General features: G+C 36.3%; 1 protein-coding gene across 2 annotated transcripts in view; it reads right to left on the bottom strand.

The window, feature by feature from the left end:
- Window positions 1–22733, bottom strand: part of Anapc1 (anaphase promoting complex subunit 1) — an 82108-nt gene that overhangs the window by 26765 nt on the left and 32610 nt on the right. For both annotated transcript variants that reach the window (XM_010638180.3, XM_033761684.1), the window contains 12 exons: window positions 21466–21734; window positions 20976–21067; window positions 19907–20055; window positions 14912–14990; window positions 14510–14546; window positions 14335–14399; window positions 11540–11718; window positions 9802–10016; window positions 7053–7171; window positions 3534–3805; window positions 2622–2856; window positions 1321–1412 (listed from right to left, as the gene is read on the bottom strand). In XM_010638180.3, coding sequence (XP_010636482.1) covers window positions 1321–1412; window positions 2622–2856; window positions 3534–3805; window positions 7053–7171; window positions 9802–10016; window positions 11540–11718; window positions 14335–14399; window positions 14510–14546; window positions 14912–14990; window positions 19907–20055; window positions 20976–21067; window positions 21466–21734 — 1803 coding nt within the window. The remainder of the gene's footprint in view (window positions 1–1320; window positions 1413–2621; window positions 2857–3533; window positions 3806–7052; window positions 7172–9801; window positions 10017–11539; window positions 11719–14334; window positions 14400–14509; window positions 14547–14911; window positions 14991–19906; window positions 20056–20975; window positions 21068–21465; window positions 21735–22733) is intronic.

The following is a 22733-nucleotide window of genomic DNA, read 5'->3' as shown; positions in this document are numbered from 1 at the left end:
TGAAGGGTTCAAGATAGTTCATTGTGCTTATAGTAAAGGAGATCAGCTATGTAACTGAAACTTTAAATGTGAATGCCTGAATATTTTCATTACTGTGCTTGTGAACTTTTTCAGCAACAATAACTATAATAATAATAATCATAATAATAAAGTTTATTGAATGTTTGCTTGGTACTTGGCACTATTCTGAGTGTTTTATATGAATTAACTTGCTTAATTCAACAGCCCTATGGAAAGCTACAAGAACCGCCTTTTATAGATGAGGAAAGTGAGGTGCAGAGTGAGTAAGCCTAGCTACTAGGTGGCAGGGTTAGATGCTATATGAGTCCCTGGATACAGAACCTACAGAGAAACATACCAATGTGTGTAATACCTGACCATACGCATACCAATGATAGTTTATAAGATAAACTTGTAAGAGATTAACAGTAATAACTAATAATAAAATAGAACAATTATAGTTATTTGTTATGAATTGTTTATTTTTATAATTCATGACGCTATCATGAATAGTGTCAACAGTCCATGGGGCTGCTTACATAATAACCCAGGTAGTTAAATGACCTGACACATGACTCAGGACCAGAATTCAAGTTCCAATCTCAGCATGATGTTTTTCCATTGTACCATCTGCCTCTTTAGTGTATATCCCCAAAGTGAAGTCAAATCCTCCAACAGTCAATTATAGAGTGGGCATTCAGATCATACATAAGAAAAACTCATTCCATTATAACTTTCTTTATATCATTTAGCTTCACCATAATACTGTATTGGTGCCTTTTCAAAGGAATTACATTCCAAATGAAGCAATCATTTAATAAAATGTTTTGGTAATTTTGTAAGCATCTCTTAGATGGAGGTAAAAATGAATCAACCTGACAAAGTACTCAGTCAAAAAGCAAATGTTACTGTGGCAACATTCTGGGACACATGTTGAACACCAGACTGACTAAAAAAAAGAGGTCAGGGATTATTTCTAACAACTACTGCCAACTCTTCAGCTCCCTTTTACATATATTTTCTGTTTTCTACTGGAGTGCGCTGTTCACTTCATCAACTTATGTTTTTAGCTTTTTTCAAGAAACCTTAGTCCCTTCATTCATTCATAAACAATTATATCTAAGTCAGAAAAAAAATCTCAAGTCCCACTGTAATCTATTTCTGTTCACAAATCTGGTACTTGGAAAAACATCCAAAAAGAAGCCACACACACAGGTGACATCACAGTAAGGCAGATGCACTCCAGTTAAGTGTCAAGATTACTTGTCTCAACGTGCACATGTCCAAAGTGAAACATGATACAGTGCAGACTCCACTTACCCCCAAGCAAACCATGCCCAGGGCCAGGCCAGCAGCTAAAGAGTATGACTCTCTGTCAGTGCAGTATTCCATTTCAGGACCTGGGGGCCGCCCTGCAAAGACAACAGCAACATGATTCAAGCTGGCCTCTTACCATCCCAGCTCAATAATTTTACAGCATTAACTTTCCAGATACATAATACACATGGATTCAATATGACTACACTCAGAAAGTTAACAACACTATCATGAATAGTGTCAAACTGCCAGTTTAATGAAAGAAAAGCCCCAAAATTTAGAATCATTGTGGCAACAGCTAACTAATATAATCCTACTAGAGAACATAGAATTTTCAACAATATATCCTCCCTTATTCAAAGTTTTGCTTGCTACAGTTCTATTATGTGTGGTCAACCATTGTCCAAAACAATTAAAAGCAAAATTATAGAAATAAACAATTCATAACTTAAGTAACTATAATTGTTCTATTTTATTATTAGCTATTACTGTTAATCTGTTACAAGTTTAACTTATAAACTATCATTGGTATGTGTATGGTCAGATATTGCACACATTGATATGTGTGTTTAGCTGTAGGTTCTGTATCCAGGGATTCAACCAAGAATGAAAATATTTTTTTTCAAAAATTGCATCTGGATGTTCTCATCTGTGTAACATTGATATGTGCTGGCCAATGACCAAAAATCATTCTGATAATTTGCATAGCAGCTGATTAAAGGCCTGCATCTCATCTTCTTGTCTATATGTTAAAAAAAATTGCATTTTCAGTAGCCATTTTTCTTGTCATTATTCCCTAAACAATACAGTGTAACAATTATTTACATATGTATTATTAGGCTTTGTCAGTAATCTACAGATGACTTAAAATATAGAGGAAGGCACACATAGGTTATAGAGATCAATCACTTCCATATGTTGTTTCAAGTGTTTTATCCAACAAAATAAACACTGAGGTGCTAAAGACCAAAACGATCAACTTTAAGTGCAGGCCACTGCTAGATACGGCCTAGTAAAGAGACAGTGGAATAAAAGCCACGATCATAAGTGATTAAGACCAGAGGCATCTCATTAAATGTGACCACTGGAGCTCAGAATGGGCTGGTCTAATAAATACACAGGCTAATAACCTAAACAATAAGTAGTATTAGCCTTGAAAAATAATACTTGTAGTTTTTATAGTTTCCAGGTTATTCTGTCTCATGAAAGCGATTACTGTTTTTTCTTCATTTTTGCAATTTATTATCGTTTTACTTTTTCACGTGGAATGAGATATACCTATAGAGATTCATCATTAACCATACCTATTTCAGCCAACAGGACTTCTGCAGTGTGTCTGTGGGCTGTCCCTTGATACACAAGGCCAATGCCAACCACTGCAGCCACCTGCACATTGTGAGGAACATCAAGTTCTGTTGACGTTGGGGGTAGGAGAGCAGGAATGTGAATGCTAAGGAGCCGAGTAATTGACATATCCATGGTGCCTAGTTTTGCAGCCGAGACTCCAAGGAGCAGTCCAATGCTTGTCATTTCATGGCCCTAAGATGGAAAATAAAACGAAACTGAAGAGTCACTACCAAAATAGATATGTAGTTTTAAGTAAAATACTGCCACTTTCAATGAGTACTTTTATGTCATAAGCACAGCGAAAGACATAAGAATACACTGGCAAACAGAACAGACACTGTCCTTGCTCCCACAGAGTTAGTGGTTAACAAGAGGAAAAAAAGGACTAACCTAAAAACACACAAATCCATTATTAAAAAGTCGTGTATAAATTAGTGTAAAAGTAGTAGTAAAAAATTACAAGGTATCATTAAAGAGTATTTTAAGTAGCCTCATTTAGGTTAGGAGGAGCTAGAGGATTATTAAGAAAAGAACTTCAAAAGATCACACAGAGAAACTTATAATAGGACCTGAAGGCTGGAAAAGTGGTGGGAAGGAAGCCCTTCTAATTAGAAGGTGAGAAACAAAGGAAGAATGGTACAGAGCATGCTGAGAGCCAAACAGGATCACACAGGTTCCCAGAACTACATAAAGAGCTGTGGAAGAGTGGAAGAGCATGCTGATTTACACTTTAGAAAGATGATCTGGCTTGCTGTGAGAAGAATGGACTTAGAGGTACAAGAACAAATAAGGAAAAGGAAACAACAATGAGGAGCTAATGCAACTGGCAGGTGAGGCCCAATGCCAGGCACTGGGAACGGAGTTCTCACCTTGGTTAAATAGTCATGGATATTGAGAGTAGCCAGCTTGGTAAGGTGCCCATTCAGACCCAGCGCCATGAGGAAGCCAGCATACTCATTGGCTAACTCAGCATGCTTGGGCTTATTGTAAACTATCCAAGCTGAGTCGATCTGGGAAGCAGGAGCAATCTTCAGTCCAGCAGCCACCCCATTGTGGAAGCTGGCCCAGCTTGTCATGTTAGGGGGCACATCGATGTTCCCACTGTTCAGGTCTACTGTTGTGTTCCGAGGAGGGGCTCGTCCTACTCAGCCAGAGGAAAGTTGACATTGAGGGAGTAAAAATTCACAAAACAAAAACAATGAAATTTAGATCTCTGAGAATAAGATTAATATATTAAAAACCCCTAACTCTGTGACATGATAGGATGATAGGAAGTCTCTGGGATGACAGGAAGTCTCTGGGATGACAGGAAGTCTCTATGGGCACTTAAACTCTTTGCATATGTTGTCAAACTTAATACAAGGTGAGAAAACCTTGTGCAAAACAGATCCTTGTCCCCTTCTGCTCAAGTGCACAGGATGTTAATAAATAACTGATATCAACTTAACCTTACACAGATCTGATTAGGATACATGATGCTTTGAAAACTTTCTTTATACAGCAGGGAGCTTAATCAGAGTCTAACTGAGAATTAACATCACAATTTAACTGCACAAATAATAAATTCCAATGGGTGATTGATGATACTGATGTTAATCGCAAATATTCTATCCCATATTTTCCTCTGGACATTAAGGGAAAAGGATATTTTAATAAAAGAGAAGGACCTTTATAAATCTACTCTATCCCAATCTCATATATGTATGTCTTGTCTATCCCATATAGAGTGATCTAATCACATGCTGCTGTTAAACATGCCAAATTGCTTTGGAAGATAGGTATCTAAGGATCTGTTTATAGATATAGACAAGTTAGACAATAAACTACACAAAAGTCTTTCACTAAATTTAATTTCATGGTCAATATATTGAAAAGCAATGTAAATCAAATGTTTGTGATGCTACATATTCAATTTGAATCTCTTGATTTCCTCTGGATACCGGCAAATTCTAAATTCTTTTTATATTTTGAATGTTCTTTATTAGCTCAAGTTATGGGTGGATATTTAAAATAAATACTCCAATTATTGCATAAAGTTACCAAGTTCATTAGAGCTTGAAAATATGGCTTCTACAACAGTTCTAATAGTAAAACAAAATAAATTTTAAATAGATGCATAGGACTTACTTGCAGGGTATATACAGATTCTTATCTACACAGAGCACAAAGCACACACACACAATGTGAAATACTTTTTACCATTTGTTTTCATAACTAAAAGCAAACAACTCTGCAGTGTTAGTACCACAATGGGTAACAGGTTCACAAGTTACACATTCTCAGAAAAGACAGATTAGCAGTAAAAACAAGTAACCTTCCTAAAACACTCATTCATCATATGCATGAGACATAAAATGAAAGGCAAGGGCAAAGCAAGTTTTCTTTACTAAGCACAACAACAAAGAAAGCAAGAAAGGTCACAGCATTGTGGACAAAGGCACCATTATAAGCATTCTTTCCTAAATTATTATGACAGATAACTTTTTTGTTTGCCTACCAGATGGCTAAAAGAATAAAACACTAGATTAATGTCACATTTTAAATCATGCAAATTAAACTAAGTGTATCCACGAAGAAACAACAATTTCTGCATCTATTTTTTAATGCTCATACAAGCATTACTAGAGTGTTAAATCACTCATATTAAATGCATTTCAACACGTGCCAATTTTGCTAGAGGTTTCTTTTTTAACTCAAACTTTTTATATGAAAACTTTTCAATGGAAGATTATTAATATGAACATCTGCATACCATGCCTTCCATTGAGATTTCAATAATTGTTTCGATTTTGCCATAGCTGCTTTATCTCTCAAAGGACAGTTTACAATTGTAGCCTTTCTCCCCCTCCACTCCTCACCCCCGAACCCAATCACACAGATCAAACCCAGAGACTTGTATGTGCCAGGCAAGCACTCTACCACTGTGCGGCAATCTTAGCCTCTGAAAACAACTGAGATAAAAACAGTATGCTAGCTCTCTCCCTCAGATTAGGGCTCGGGCTCAGAGACAGCAGGATATGTGAGATGGGAATGTGTTACTCCACAGCTAACTCATTTCCCATATGCCGCTCAAAGCACAAGCTCTTTACAAATCTGACTGGAACATTCCATTTTAAAGTTTTGCAACTTAAAAACATTGTGCAGTTCTATTTGCATATATTATATACTACTGTATGTGCTACTATATACACTATATATTCATTTTGTACAATTTCCATGAAATCTTATAAACTCTAATTTAAGAGATTTTTCAATAATTTCAATTGTATACATGTTACCTTAGAATATATTCCTAATCAGCATTAGATAGACATGTACTATAAAATGCATAGCCAAGAATACTGAAAAGTGGGCATAGTTGATATGTGGCAAAGTAAAAACTTATGCTATCATTGAGAAAGGCAATATCTTATCTCAAGATTTAAAACTATTCATCTTTCTGTCCTACGAATTTACCTTCTAAGTGCTTAGCCTCAACATACAGGCTGAAAATATATTTATAATAGCAAAAATGTGTAATTTCCAAAATTGCCAGGTTGTTTCTATAAACCATAGCATATCTACTGAATAAAATATCCTGAAGTAAAAATGAAAGTGTTCACTAAAAATGTGTATATAACATATACATAAACACAATTGAACATACACACTCTTTACATATTAAATGTGTAAAGATGGCACTACAGAGCAAATTTTTAATAATTTCTAAGACAGATGTAAATTTTCTAATAATTAAAAATCATAAATGTGCAGAAATTAAAACAGAAATATATACACCAAAAGATTAAAAGCAACAACACTGGAGACACTGGACAACTAGAGTGCCAAAAGGGACACTGGATAACAGCACAGGTGACCATTTTTCTCCATTTTCCTTGATGCATTGCTTTGTTTTTGTACAATGACCATATAATCATAATGTGAGACACTGTAAGATTAAACTTTTTGGGGGGGTTTTTTTGAAACAGGGTCTCACTATGTAGTTGAGACTGACCTGGAACTCACTATGTAGCCCATGGTGGTATCAAAACTCACAGAGATTCTCCTACCTCAGCCTCCTGAGTGCTGGGATTACAGGCATGCGCCACCACACCCGGCTATTTTATATATTCTTGATTTAAAATTCAATAATCTTACCATTATCAAGTATTCTTTCTCAACTTTTCCAAGTGAACTTTTATACCTTGAGGTATTGTCATTAGACAGTAGAATTATTAATTGACTATATTCTATTTCCCTCAACATTTGTTTGATTTACTATTAGCATTTTGATAATCACACTAACAGCCACTAATAAAACTTATCACTGGGGATTGAGGGAGCATTTCATTAGTTTTAACTAAAATAACTCAAAAAATTCTGCTCAACGAGTCCAGAATGTAACATACCAGTCAGATTCAATTTAGGAATCGGTAGTGGTTCTGTTGGAACAGGGTGATATGAAAACAAGGTGAACATGCCTCGTCCCACTGGAAGGGCCATAGTTCGCTGACACAACTGGAGCAATCTATAATTAAAATAAAACCAACACACCAAAAATCTTAGAGCAAAGCATAGCTGGAATGTAATCAGTAGGTATTTCAAAGAATGTGTGATGTACAAGATGAAGTCACCTCAAAGTAAACCCACAGAGACATGGGGGAACCACCCAAACATGATTATCGTCATTTCAATACTCCTGCTCCCATCAGGAACTTTGAGGGGTGACACACTTCCTTTCATTTGTTTTATATGTGCTATGTGTAAAACCTACCTGGCCTATAAACCAAGCCAACTCTCGGCAGGTTCTCTAAAGAGAGAATTAAAATTGCAATGATTGATGCTGACTTTCTCAAAGGAAAATGCAATAGTTTTGGGGTTCCCTCATTGTGCTATTTGCAGTCTGGCTGCCCTCTGTATATATAGGATCCTTTTGCCAATACCTCCTCAGAAATACCACCACCTCTGCAGTTTTATACAGACAAAGAAAGGAAATGAATGGATTTCATGGTGTCGCCAAAGAAAAAGAATTAGTTTCACTTATGTGATGGCTAGGTTTTTTTCTTTTAATTTATTTTTTATTGTTTTATTTATTTGGTACCAGGGATCGAACTTTGGTCCTTGTGCTTGTGACGCAGGCAGCGGAACCACTGAACTAAATCTCCGGCCCCAAATGATGGCTAGGTTTTATAGGACTAATACTACTATATATTTCAGGTATGCTCCAAGGATAAAATGACTTCTGTAGGACATGCTATAAAATTAACACGTTTGTATGTTCAATTACCCCCCACATAGGCCTTAAAACAAGACAAAAGCTAACAGAACTTGGGAAAGCAGGGATTTATAACTAAGAGAAACATTTAAAAGCTGTACATTAAGCTAGGTTAGTGGTGGACACAGGTACTCTGGAAGGCCAGGGCAGGAGGATTGCAAATTCAAGCCCAGTCTGGGCAACTTAGTAAGATCCCATTTTAAAATTTAAAAAAAATAAAAAGAGTTGGGGACAAAACTCAGTACAGGTCCTGGGTTCAATCCCCAGTACCAGAAAAAAAAGTTACTTAATTTAAATTTTAAAATGGCTGGAAATGTAGCTCAGTGGAACGGCTCTGGATTTAATTCTTAATACTGAAAAAAAAAAAAAAAAAACTAATATGAAGACACAGAAATTTCCTTTCAGAGGCAAACAAGAGGGCTAACATTTTCTCTGCAGAAAAAACTACTCACAAGTATACTCTCTCCCTAAGTATACACACATACAACTGCTTTTCTAGATCACCAGAGAGGAAAATTTTGATGTTTTTAAGATTCACTGGGGAAAAAAAAATAGATTCACTGGGGACACAGCCACCACATTAATTTGGGATCTGAGAAATTCGAAGTCAAGTGGCTGTATCCTGTTGAATGTTTTACTAGAAACCTTCTATACAATCCAATTCAACTTTGCAAAAGTCACAAAATTGTAATAGCAATAACAGTAACTCTGTATCCCTAAAATCTATGACATCACTAGTAAGGTGCAACATGGTCTATCTAACAAGGCACTAAAAAGAGAAAGTGTTACCAAGTATATGGACATCCTTTAACTAAAAGATACATCTGGATTCCAAATATACTAAAAGTAAAAAAATATTATTAGTCTTTGAATCAGTGCACTCTTGGTAGCAATGGCTGGTTGCCCTGAGCTTCACCATGCACAAGGCGGTACTCTAAGTACCATGTAAATATTTGTTGGGCTGGGGACCAGGGATCAAACTCTGGTCCTTGGTGAAACCACTGAGCTAAATCCCCAGCCCCAATGCCATGTAAAGATAACTGATTGATGCACACAGCAATTTGTAGAGGCACAAAAGCTATAACCACAGCTGTTCTCACAGCTGAAGCAGCACATTATAGAGTCCAACCAAATTCACCCACCAGATCATAGCCATGTCTAGAGTTCATACTCATAACCAATATGCTATACACTTCCTCTCTGTCCCTACATCTCCTCCTGTACAGGAGACTAATCCTCCGACACATGTGGGGAGGAAATCATGGCTGACTCAGATCTTCAGTAGCCTGTGGCTAAGTGTGCATGGCTTCTCCCCTTGAAGCAGGGCCATAAGGAAAAGTAGAACTAGAGAACAGTGGCACAGGAATGACACAGACAAGGCAGATAAAAGGACAACAGAGAATTAAAAATGTCAGTTGACATGACCCAAAGCAGTACCTCATACTGATAACTACAAAGTCTTACAATTTATTATACAGCATTATCTAACATTTTTAAAACTATACTAAAAAAAGAAAGCCTCAAAATCTATTCCTGATTAAGACAGAGGAATGAGTCCAGTCGTAAGGCTTTGTTCATAAATTCTTAAGGCAACTAATAACAAATGGTCTCTGACTCACCTTTTGTACACAGTACACTGCTATATTTCAAGAGGAGGAGTGTGTAATTCCGTCCTCAAAATTCAAAGATATTTTGAAAACATGCATGGTTTACTGAGGATGGCTGAAAGCTTAAAATATATTGTAAATTTTAACTTTAACTTAAAAATCTTTGAAAAAGAAACTTTACAAATTTAGGGGTTTAAAAGGTAAAAACTTGAAGGAAAAGCAAATACAAGTCTCAAATTCACAAAACACTTGACAGAGAGGACAGCATCATTTTACCTGTTCTCCTTTTCCTCGATGAACTCATGGTCGCTGAGCTCTGGGTACTGCACCACATTGACGCGCACAGGGTGCGCACTCTGAAGGAGCCTCCGCACATCCTGAACCCGCAGATCTTCACTCCATATTAAGGACATAACCTCGTGATTCATGTCATTCATGCCGTCATCTTCCTCCTCAGTTTCTGTTCCTGAAGGAACATCTGATGAGAGCACCTGAGTAACAGACTTCATTATAAGAATTTTAAAAGCAGCTACCATGCAATTATTGAACATGAGGACATATAGGTTGATGGATATGACTACATAAGCACAGAAAAAATATGTATTCCAAAAGAATGCTGGGGTCCCTAAGGTACATATGCATATACAGGCACCCCAATGAGCTGGGGTCTTACTATGTTGCCCTCCATGGCCTTTAAGTCTCAAGAGCAAGTGATCCTCCTGCCTTAGCCTTGAAAGTAGATAGAACTATAGGAGTGAGCCACCACCACCATGACACACACACACACACACACACACACACACTTTTGGGGTTTTTTTCTAAGGTACTAGGATTGACCCCAGGGCCATCCTCAGCCATTTTAAAAATTTTAAAACAAAGTCCAAAAAAGAGAGAGACAGGGCCTTGCTGAATTACTCAATCTGGCCTCAAATTTGCCATCCTCCTACTTCAGCCTCCCAGAACATGTGCACTACCACATCTGAACAAATATTTTTTTAAAGTATTGGGCTGTGAAAGCTGGGGATTTAGCTCAGTGGTTCCACTGCCTGCTTTGCAAGCACAAGTCCCGAGTGCAATCCCTGGAACCAAAAGGAATGAAAAAAACAATGAACTTTACAGAATTGTGCTATTTGGAACATTCTTTAATGAACTGAGAGAAAAGTTAACATTTATGACAACAGTCAGGGCTGAATTCACTGTATTCCAAGGATAAACACCAATGGTTGAGGAAGGAATTTAGGATGGATGGATGATCTGATCAGGGTAACTGGCATGTCCTGACCTCACACATGTGTCATTTCATTGTGTGTTGAGAACATTCAGTATCCTGTCTACTAGCTATTTGCATATAGTCAATCACTTGTTTTCAACCATAGCTACCCACAAATTTCACTTTCAAGTTTTCAGAAGTGCTGATTATATAAGACAAATAAATGAAAAGTCCTGAGATATCTTACCCCATTTCTAGGCTTCTCAAAAACTATTCTTAAACAGATTTAAAGATGGATAAAGGACAGTATTTCATGAGAGACACTCTAAAACATCTTTTAAATAACTCTAGTAGAAAAAAATTCTTTTCTGGGAGGCTTCAGCTTCGTATGATTAAACAAATATATTTAAACCTATTGAAAAGGCTAAATTCAAGAAATTTAACACATCAAAAAGTATGACAGGAAATGTTATTATTGTCTAAATTAAGAATATGAGTGTTTCTGATTTTCTTATGTAATAATCATAAAGTTGTCATTATCAATGTGGGTACAGACACAGTCATTCATAGTCACCCAACTGACACAGCACCTAGCTGATTCAAGGCAAAGAAAGGTCATAAATCTCCTGTTCTCATTTTCATTTTACAATTAATAAGATATATTCAGTTATAAAACCCATTTGGTACATAATACAAAAGACAAACTGGTATATACACTTACAAAAACTTGTAAAGGAAAATAAAGAACTACTCTGATTTTTTTTGCAGTTGAAATTGAACTCCAGTTTCTAAGTTGATACTCACAGATTTCCCTCTGGGTAAATTTCCTTCACAGGCCTGCTTAGAAAGATCTTGACGTCCAATCAAGAGGCAGACGGCTTCTGGCCAATCTGAAGCAGGCTGCTCGCGGCAATGATAAATTGCATCTCTGATAGGGAGAGCAATTCCAAAGGGAAGAGTCTCTAAATCTCTTAAAGTAAATCCTTGAGGGGAAAGGAGTGAAGAATAATTTTAATTTAGATTTGCCACTTTCCCAATTATCCTCAAACTGGTTAGTAAATCCATGAGTAAATTAATTTTATTCATCTTACTATCACACTAATGGCTGACATCAGGGATTCATATAAAAGATTTCTAAAAACTCTTAAAAATCTGAAGAAAAAGACAATCCAATAGGAAAGTACAAAGGACAAAAAGATATTTCCCAGAAAAGGAAATATTACTGGTCAATATTTGTATTCATATGAAAAGATGCTCTGCCTAATGAATGATCAGAGAAACGCAAATTTAAAAAACTGGCAAATCTAATTTCATATTCGCTTGACAATTATTAAAGCTAATAATCAGGGCCAGAGACTTAGCTCACCAGCACCACACCTGCCTCACAAGCTCAAGGGTCTGAATTCAATCTTCAGTACCCGCAAATAAAATTTTAAAAAAGCTAATCACATGGCAAAAAAGAAATGGTGGAGGGGTCGAGTTCCATTGGCTGTTTTCAATAGAATGAACTACTACTACTGCCATAGGAGTCACTGTGGGTGAATCTTTAAAAAACAATGCTGACTGTGCTCGCTTCGGCAGCACATATACTAAAAAACAATGCTGACTGAAGAAAATAAGAATACATATTTATAGCTATATTATTTTCATAAAGGTCAAAAATATACACCTCTAAGCAACATATAAAGACACATGCAGATCTACAAAGAAAAACAAGGCAAAGGTAACATGCAATATAGATGGAGCTTGGTAACACATAGTGGTGTGCAGGCAGGGGCACCATCCATGAATACGTATAGCGAGGCCTTCTGCCTCACTGGTAATGTCCTGTTTCTAACTGTGGGTGGCCAGTGCAGCAACATTCACTTTAGTATTTGCTCCCTATACTGAATATACATATTTCATACATTCTTTTATATGAATAACATGTATCATTTGAATCCTCAGATTAATTCAAATTTATTTCTCCTGTGACAATTTTTTTAATTTTTTTTTTTTTTTTTTTTTTTTTTTTTTTTTTGGTACCAGGGATCGAACTTGCGTCCCATTTATGCTTGCAAGGCAGGCAGTGGAACCACTGAGCTAAATAATGCATTATCTGTATTATACAAAGTTGATAAATTGAGTCAAAAATGTTTCCTTAAAGAAGAATAACACTTTTAGAGGCCAGGGATTTAGCTCAAAGGTTCTACCACCTGCCTTACAAGTGCAAGGTCCTGAGTTCAATCCCTGGAACCAAAAAAAAAAAAAAGAGAATAACACTTTTATTAAATATTAAGTGATATACAGATGGACGGAACTCATCCAATACTTCTTTTTTGCTTTTGTTTGAGGCAGGGTCTCACTATGTAGCCCAGGATGGCTTAAAATTCATGGTGATCTTTCTATTCCAACCTCCTGAGGGCTGGGATTACAGGCACGTGGCACCACACCCAATCACTCATCCAAAATTTTTTGGTGTAAGTGTCCTTTAGGTACCACAATACAATCATTGTCATTTTCAAAATGATATACAAAAAAGAATTATGAGGGCCAGGGATTTAGCTCAGTGGCGCCACTACCTGACTCATAAGTACAAAGTCCCAAATTCAATCTTTAGATAAAAATTCAGGGGCCAGGGATTTGGCTCAGTTCAAGGGCCCAAGTTCAATCCCCGGTACCAAAAAAAAAAAAAAAAATCAGAAACAACTTAAAATATACATTAGAAATACTGAGTGCTTTTGCACGTGTGTGTCAATGCAAATCAAAATAACACTGATATTTCATATTACCCCAGAAAGAATGATGATCATCAAGAATTCAAAGAACAAGAAATGCTAGCTAGCAAGGCTTCAGGGGGAAAAAAACCCTTCCACAATGCAAATCAAAATAACACTGATATTTCATATTACCCCAGAAAGAATGATAATCATCAAGAATTCAAAGAACAAGAAATGCTAGCTAGCAAGGCTTCAGGGGGAAAAAAACCCTTCCACATTATTGGTGTAAATATAAACTATATAACCACTAAAGAAATCAATATGGAGATTCCTCAAAAAATTAAAAACAAAAATTCCATTTGACCCATTATTCTCCCTGTAGGTATCTTCCCAAAATAATCAAAGACATACCACAGTGATACAGGCACAGTCATGTTTATAGCAGCACAGCTTATAATAAATCTTGGAAGTGGCCTATACACCCATCAACAAATGAATATGTAAAGAAAATGTGGTATAATTACACAATGGAGTACTACTTGGCCATAAAACAGGATAAATTTGTGTCATGTGTAGGAAAATGGATGCACCTTGAGACCATAATGCTGAGTGAAATAAATCGGACACAGAAATTTAAATTGCATGTGGTTTCTTTTACATGAGAAACCCAAGGTATAAATCATTTAAAGAGCAAAATAAAAGACAGATGATAGAAAATGGATACAGACCTTTTGCAAATAGGAAGGCCATCTGGAGGAGAGAGGAAAAGAGGAAGTAAAAAGGACTAAGATGTGACATGACTAATTCCCCAGGATGAGTGTACTGTATTCACTATACGTGGCAAACATGAACCAAGAAGAAAGAAAAAAACCCCAACACAAAGAACAAAGAAACTCTTACCTACACTGGTCATCCAGACAACTAATCTTTCAGCGAGGCTAGACACTGATGCAGGATGTTGGAAACTAAACCCACAAGAGAATAAAATACGAAGTTATTAACAGTGATACTACAGAACAGTAATAATAATATTGTTTAAAATTTTAATATAAAAGCATAATCTGAATGAAGTCACCTGTTTTCTTCTTGCTCTGTTTGTGCCTTCGGTGGGGCTAAAAGGCAACAAAATGAAACTTTAATAGACATCCTGGTGAAGAAAACACACAACATGTAGAAGACATTTGGAAACAAGAATTCATTAACCAACAATTCCTAAAAAGTAATAAAATAAGCAGTAAAGTCACAATCTGGAAGGTATAACGATTTCCTTGAAGCTAACAGGTTTTGTAGCCACACTGAAAACACAAGATGTGTCCTATTTTACAGAATACTACTATCTGAAAATCAGTTGTAGATTGCAGACTAAGGTAAGATGTGACTTCTAATGCAAAAAACTGTGAACATTTTTATTTTCTTATTCCAGTTCTGATACTGACAGTTATAACAATTGTTTGGAGAGGCTAACATACCAACTTACCTATAGTTATTTTCAATAAATATTTTGAGGCATCATCAGAAACGGAACTCTCATCACCAAGGATGTAGAGGGCAATACTCTGGATGTGGGGAAAATGAACACATTTTCATTTTAAACCAAAGATAACAAAATTTTTTAAAAATTTTAATGGAATGTTCAGTTCTCTGAACTTGTACAAACATCACCCAATCAGGTAACCCCACCAAACTGACAATACAGGACACCCAAACTATTACTATTCCAAAGCCTCCTTCCCTTGTCATCAACATTCAGCACTGGGAACAACTCGTGTTTCCCTACTCCAGAGCTGTGTCTGTCCCACACTGTTACGCTGCTGTATCCTGCTTCTGTGAGGTCGGAGGATGCCCTTGGGATTCACCTCTGTTACTGCCTTTATCAGTAGTTTGTTCTTATTTAGTGCAGTATTCCACTACACAGATGTGCCAAAAACTTATCTACTCAAAAGTTAATGCACACTTGGACTGTTTCTACTTTATGACAACTACGAGAAAACTTGTTTAAACATCTACACCCAGATCTTTGTGTAGGAATATGTTTTAATTTCTTTTAGGTAAACACCAAAAAGTAGAATGTGCTTTGTTTTATGGTAACCACATGTTAACTTTGTAAGAAATTTTCAAAGTTTCCCAAAGTGCTAAACCATTTCTGCAGAACCACTAGCAGTTTCGACTGCTCCATATCCTCACTCAAACTTGTTTGTAGTTATCCTAGCAGGTATCTATTAGTATCCCAACAGATATCTAGAAGTGCCTTGTTCAGGCTTTAATTTAATGTTTTAAAACATTATGTCTATTTACAAATAAGAGCAAGAAATCTGTCAAACAATTTCAAAGAGGTCATCCATCAGAGGAAGGTAATTCTGAAATAGAAGTCATCTGTTCACCAAAAAAACAGGTTTTTACTGCCCTGCTAAATCATCATATTACCACATACCTATTTGTAAAACGTTAAATGCTTCAAATCCACTTTGGAAGTGGGTGGCATTAACTACCACACTAAAACATCTTCTATTCACTAAGTATTTACTTCCTTTCATTCTAAACCCCAAAGAGCTATACTGGTATTTCCTTTGAGGAGAAAAGGAAAAAAATAGCTGAGACAAAGAAAAAGTCTCTAAAAGTTTAAAATATTAAGCACATAACAAAGATAAAAAAGTATTTTTTAATCTCAATTTTTTATCTGAAATCACATTATTCAAAAGTGTCACAGTAAAAAGTAGAGATAAACCAGGTCTCTTTATTACCTGGGAAAACATAAATAGAAGACAACCAGCCCCCAAGAAAAGGTCACTTCCTTAGTTTCCCTTCCCTCATTTTAACATACAGTAAGCAGGCAACACCATCTCTACTAACAAAAGTATAGACTCAGTAGTCAAGAGCCACTACCAGCTAGAAAGATCTGGGTCAGACGGCTGCAAGTACCTCAATAGTTAAACATCAAACAACAAAAAAACTAAATCCAATAAAAACACGGCCAGGGCTGGAAGTATAGCTCAATGGTAGAGCACTTGCTTAGCATGCATGAGGCCCTTAGTATTATCTCTAGCACTGCAAAAAATAGTCATGAGAAATACGAAAGGATCTCTGTTGATAAATTTTTATTATTTTTATAATTATGATTCTGGCCAGCAAATTATACAGAGGAATCCTAAGAGTATTAAAAACTAAGTGAAGAAGTAAGCTCAGGGTGGTAAGCTGGGCACTGAAACCAATTTCAGAGAAACATTTATAAAAGGACAACCTACAGAATAGGAGGACATATTTGCAAATCATGTATCTGATAAGTCTTAATATAGAGAGTACATAATCTACAACAAATAAAAAACTGCAATTCAAAAACACTCAAAGGACTTGAATAGACACTTCTTCAAAGACATGTAAGCAGCCAACTGATACACGGAAATACGGTCAACATCATTATTAGTCATTAGGGAAATGCAAATCAGAAATGCGAGACACCACTTTATATCTCCTACAATGGCTATACTTTTTTAAAAACAGATGGATAAAAAACAAGTGTTGGCAAGGATGAAAAGAAATTGGAACCCACCCTCCTGCATTGTTGGTAAGAATATAAAATAGTGCAGCAGCCATGGTAAAAAATTTAGTAGTTCTAAAAAAAGTTAAACATCAGTTCTACCCAGCAAACCTACTACTCCCAGATATATGTTCAAAAAGAACTGACAACAGAATCTCGTACTTGTTTCCCCTTGGTTCATAGCAGCATTATCCACAAGAGCCAAAAGGCAGAAATAACTCAAGTACCCACTAACAGATGAAAAGCAAATCCAGTCATCTACACAGTGGAATACTACTCAGACTAAAAAGGGATGTAATTTTGGTAGATGGTGCATCATAGATGAACCTTGAACATATAATGAACGCTATGTAAAATAAGCCTGAAACAGAAAGACAAATATTGTATAATTCCAATGAGGTACCTAAAATAGGAAAATTCATATAAACAAAATAGACATTACCAGGATCTGAGAGGAGAGGGTAGGAAGATTTACTGTGTATTGGTTACAGAATTCACACTGGTAGTGATAAAAATTATACCCTCAAAAATGGTTAACATGATATGTATGATTAACCATCATTTAAAAAAAAAACAGAATTCGCATTCTGTATGGCTGTTCTGGAATCCTGGGGGACTTAGGAAACCCTTTTCAACATGAAGCAGAAAAAATGGAAAAGAGAGGAAAAGGGCAGGGTACAGGGACATTTATAGTCTGCTAACTACTTTTATTTATAGTCTGCTATATTTATGTTATATTTATAACTTTTAATTATAGTCTGCTAACACAGAAGGGACAAAAGAATACAGCTTTCCTGGAAGCCTGAGAAGACTCCATCTCTAGCTTTAGGTCTGTAAGAGGCCTTAAAAGCACTGTGCTCCAGGGTCAGGAAACAGGAACACCTGCACCAAAGAACTCATCTTTCCTAATGCCCTTGGTTTGTGTGAAGGTTTGATGTTGGTGATGCAGCAGTCATTCAAAATGAACTAAGTTCTAAAAATAAAGATGCATTTCTCTGAAAAAATAATTCAGCAGAATTATTAAAACTATAAAAAAGCTGATTCTAAAACTAATATACACAGGCAAAAAAATAGAGTAGCTATGACAATTTTAAGAAAGAATAATGAAAGAAGTAACGCTAACCAAGTTCAAGGCTTACTATAAGACTATAACTATAATTAATAATCAAGGCACTGAGGACAGCTACACACATCAGTGGGCCAGGGAAAAAGTTCAGAAAAGGCCCAGATCCGCAAGAAAGTTGCCAAGTGCTTTTTGACAAAATTGCCAACACAACAGAAAAAAAGACAGTCTTTAAGCAAGTGGTGTTCAAAGAACTGGATATCCAAAAGAATAATAAAAACCTCAACCTGTATAAAAAATTACTACAATGGATGAGAGATCTAAATGTAAAATATGTAACTGCAAAACATCTGTAAGAAAATAAAATCTTCATAACCCAAAGTTAAATAAAAAATTCTGAAGCCAGGCATGGTGATGCATGCCTACTCCCAGCTACTTGGGAAGCTGTGGGAGGAAGATCAAAAGCTTGAAGCCAGCCTCTGTTTCAAAATAAAATTAGAATGCATTAGGGATATAACTTAGCAGTCCTTGAGTTCAATCCCTAGTATAGGAAAAAATTCTCAGAAGTGACACTAAAAGAACTATCCATAAAAGAAACTGGCTTCACCAAAATTAAACACTTTGTTCAGTGAAACATTAAGAGAATGTTGAGACAAGACAAGCCACAATCTAGAGATAAGTATCTGTAAACATGTATCTGACAAAAATCTCATATCTCGAACTCTCAAAATGTACAACCATTGGGGAAATGCAAATTAGGATGACATATCAGTACATATTTATCAGAATGAGGAAAATTTAAAAATAAGGTAATATTACCAAATACTGACAAAAACTCAAGGAAACAGTCTCTTCAATATTGCCAGTGAAATGTATAATGAGACATTCTGGAAAATAACTGATAGTTTCTCAAAACCCATGTATATATTTAGTATATGACTATAAATTCCATTCCTAGGTATCTACCCTAAAGAAATGAAAAGTGCTGGGCGTGGTGTCGCACACTTGTAATCCCAGCACTCAGGAGGCTGAGGCAGGAGGATCACTGTGAGTCCGAGACCAGCCTGGACTACATAGTGAGTGCCAGGTCAATCTCAACTACATAGTGAGACCCTGTCTCAAAATAACCAAAAAAAAAAAAAAGAAAGAAAGAAATGAAAACTTCTGTTAATACACCACCATGGAGTTGAATGTTTACAACAACTGTTACTACTGGTAACAACTGGAAGCAACCTAAGTGTTCTGAATGGATAAACCTACTGTGATAGTGAACCCTTGACTTAGGAACTCAATTCATTCTCAAGGGCTGGTTGTAACTCAAGTTGGTCAACTGAAGGCTCAAGCTCCTCTACATAGCCTTCAAAGTCTCTCTCTCCTGTATACAGATGGATCTCAGTGTCCTTAGAGAGACATCAGCCCAGGATTTCTCAATGAACCCCACACAGGAGAGGATGTTGTAATGTTCCTTCCAGAGCTCTTTAAGGTATAATTTGTATCTGAGACCAAGTGGAAACACAAGCAGCCTGCATTTAGGCTGCAAGTCAAGACTTTGTTCCTAAGTTAAAACTAAAATTCTGGTCATGACCCAAGTTATTCGTATGTCAGGCCAGTTGTAACTCGAGGGTTCACTGTACATCCTATATAATGCATGAGAAATCAGCAAAAGAATATTATAAACTGTTAGTGATAACTTGAGTGAATCTAAAAATCATACATCCTAACTATGATCGTGATTATAGGAATCTATATGTGAAATACACACAACTACACACAGAAAAAAGGTGGCTTCTCTATATAATAATTTTTAAATAAAATTTAAAAAGAAAAAAGCAAAGAATGAAACAAGGCAGGCAGGCAACACTCATAATACATACCAAGACAACAAGTCTGCTTCTTTCACAAATCCCAGGGAGGTAAGGGTAGGGTGGCATTCCTTCACCCTTCAGACAGGAACTCACCCACTGATAAATACTTGGTGGCTCAGAAGTAAAAAATGACGGATGATGCATAAATCCTGTTTGACCTTCAAATTTAGATCAATGTTTATAAAATGTCCAGAATACATCAAGACAATACAATTCTTTTTTTTGTTTTGTTTTGTTTTTTTGGTGCCGGGAATTGAACTCAGGACCTTTTGCTTGCGAGGCAGGTATAGTACCACTGAGCTAAACCCCAGTCCTAAGACAATACTATTCTAAAGGGAACATGATCAATAGCACCTGTCATTTCAAAACAGAGTTAACACTTTTCTGGTCCTCTGTTCTGTATTCTGCTCTCCAAAATGCTTGGCACTCTCTACCACAGTAATAACTGACTATATTATTCTATATAATTTTAAATGATTTTTATTTTATCCTAGCCTAGATGGAAATTTAGCAAATTCTTATACTCAGCATATAAAGAATCTAACCAAAAATATTTTTACCTAATTCCAAAGGTAAGCAATCAGAAGTTTTAGCGATGAACTAGGCCCCAACTCTGAGTTCCTTTAGCATAGGTTAGCTAGTTTACTGAGGAACTGATTTTTATTTTAATAAATTCAGGTAACCATGGCTAAGGCTCCTAACTAGACAGCACAGGTGTAGGTTAAAGGAACCCTTGCCCCTGGAAGCTCTCACTGCTTTTCCAAGCCAGAACCTTAGGGATGGTAAAGCTTTCCCTACCTACTGAAGAGGTTATGGCCAAGTATAAGTCAGGATCAAATACTATTAATGAAAATCCAGCTGGCAAAAAGACACTGTCCTTGGCCAATGGAAAAAACATACCCTCTGCTATTCACTGAGAAAGACACAAGCAAATACAAATATTGCTACACTATTCAGAAAATCTTTGGGCTGGGGATTTAGCTCAGTGGTGCCACACCTGCCTTGAAGCGCAAGGTCAAGTTTTATCCCTAGTACCAAAAAAAAAAAGAAGAAAGAAACATTTTAATGGCACACTTACCTTGATCAATTGTGCACACTTGTCCAGTGGTTCTGACAAGTGTTGGATAGTCTCTATAGTAATGATCCACATAAGGGCCCAAGTGTAAGTCCCTAAAAAATCAAGACCAAATTTAATAAAAGGTATTGTACACCTCATCCCCACAATTAGAAGGATCATCAGATGAACTTTTGCTAATGGTAAATCACTACAGGAATGTAGGTTTTATGAAACAGCAGATGTTATTATGAAACTTCTCCTACAGCGTAGCGAATCTCTTATCAGAACTCAGTGCTAAGCAGGTCACCCTCATTTTTCATGACTTTTCACTCATCTTAGGACTAAAACTCCCAGCATGGCCAAGCAGCCCTCTTATAACCGGTATCTTCAAATTCTGTGGCTTCCAGAAAATGATCTGCTTGCCTGAGAAGGCAGATTTCAGAACCTTATGATAACATGGAAAACAAGTCAAAGAATCATTAGTAGTTGCTAATATATAAACAACATTTACCTTGCCAACTGAACGAGAAGGTCAACAAGTGAACGAATTCCTTCTCCCATTAGAGTATTCAACTTCAACTCCTCATAGACAAGGTGAAGCACAAAAAATATTGCAGGAATATGAGTAAAGAGAAGAGTAGAAGAATCCAGACTGAGATTCTGTGAAAAATCTTCATGCTTCACCCTTGAAATTTCCAAAGAACTCAAACATAGAGATCTGTTCAAAAGATGAGACTCAACATTCTGGTGGTAGTCTGAATTTAGTAAATACTCCCAGTCCTGAGAAGAATAAGAAGGATATTAATTGTTTATACAACCCTGCCTTATGACGCATCCTTAAGAAAACCAAATTCACTTAAAACAATTCAAGCCTCATTTTCACATAAAGCCAATCTTACAATATGAGAAAAAAATACCAAAAAGAAGAAACAACTACAAAATAGCTGAGCAATTTCCAGATGCCAGTGATAAACCTTAAGCCAAGCCATATTTAAAAACCATTTGAAAAAATCCAGACATGCTCTTTTAGAGAGGGGACTTAAAAAAGAAATGAACCCTACTACTATATTTAGTAGGAATTGAGAGAGAAAATTTAAGATTCTCTCAGGCCATGTCTTAGGAAGCCAAAAGTAAACGATGGGGAAGGTGGAAGTTTAGTGGCCACCACACCAAGGTGTGTCTTGCTAAGAAGGAAGGTCTACCCATATTCAGCTGGTATACTACTCATGTTTCCCTGTTCCAAGGTGTGGGGATGATACTATAATCTAATAGCCTAATTTTATATTCAGACAGATCTGTACCAATTTACAAGTATTGGGTCTATTTAGGCTTCTATACTTGTGATTTATTGCATAGTGGTCAAAGGATACAGTTTTGGTCTACTTTGATTTCCACTTATTTATGGCATTATGTTTAGAGAATATGGTTTGTGCTATTTCTAGATTTTCAAATTTACTAGTGTTCTTATAAGACTAGCTGGGTGTGGTAGCACTTTGGAGGCTGAGGCAGGAGGACTACCATGAGTTTGAGGTCAGCCTGGACTACATAATGAGCTCAAGGATACCCTAAACTACAGAGCAAGACTCTCAAAAAAAGAGACTTAATACAATGTCTTATCGTAACTAACCCTTAGATCAGATAAAGAACAAATCATAAAACCTGATAAATTGAATAAACAAAATAAAATATCTGCTCATCAAAAGGCACCATTAAGCCATGTTAAAACACAGATCAGTTTCTCTCTCATTCATATATATATATATATATATATATATATAT

The sequence above is a fragment of the Fukomys damarensis genome, unplaced genomic scaffold (genome assembly GCF_012274545.1).
Source record: "Fukomys damarensis isolate Sample0158 unplaced genomic scaffold, DMR_v1.0_HiC HiC_scaffold_9, whole genome shotgun sequence".
Lineage (NCBI taxonomy): Eukaryota > Metazoa > Chordata > Mammalia > Rodentia > Bathyergidae > Fukomys > Fukomys damarensis.
Note: the sequence above shows the minus strand (reverse complement) of the source record. Positions and strands in the feature narration are given on the sequence as shown.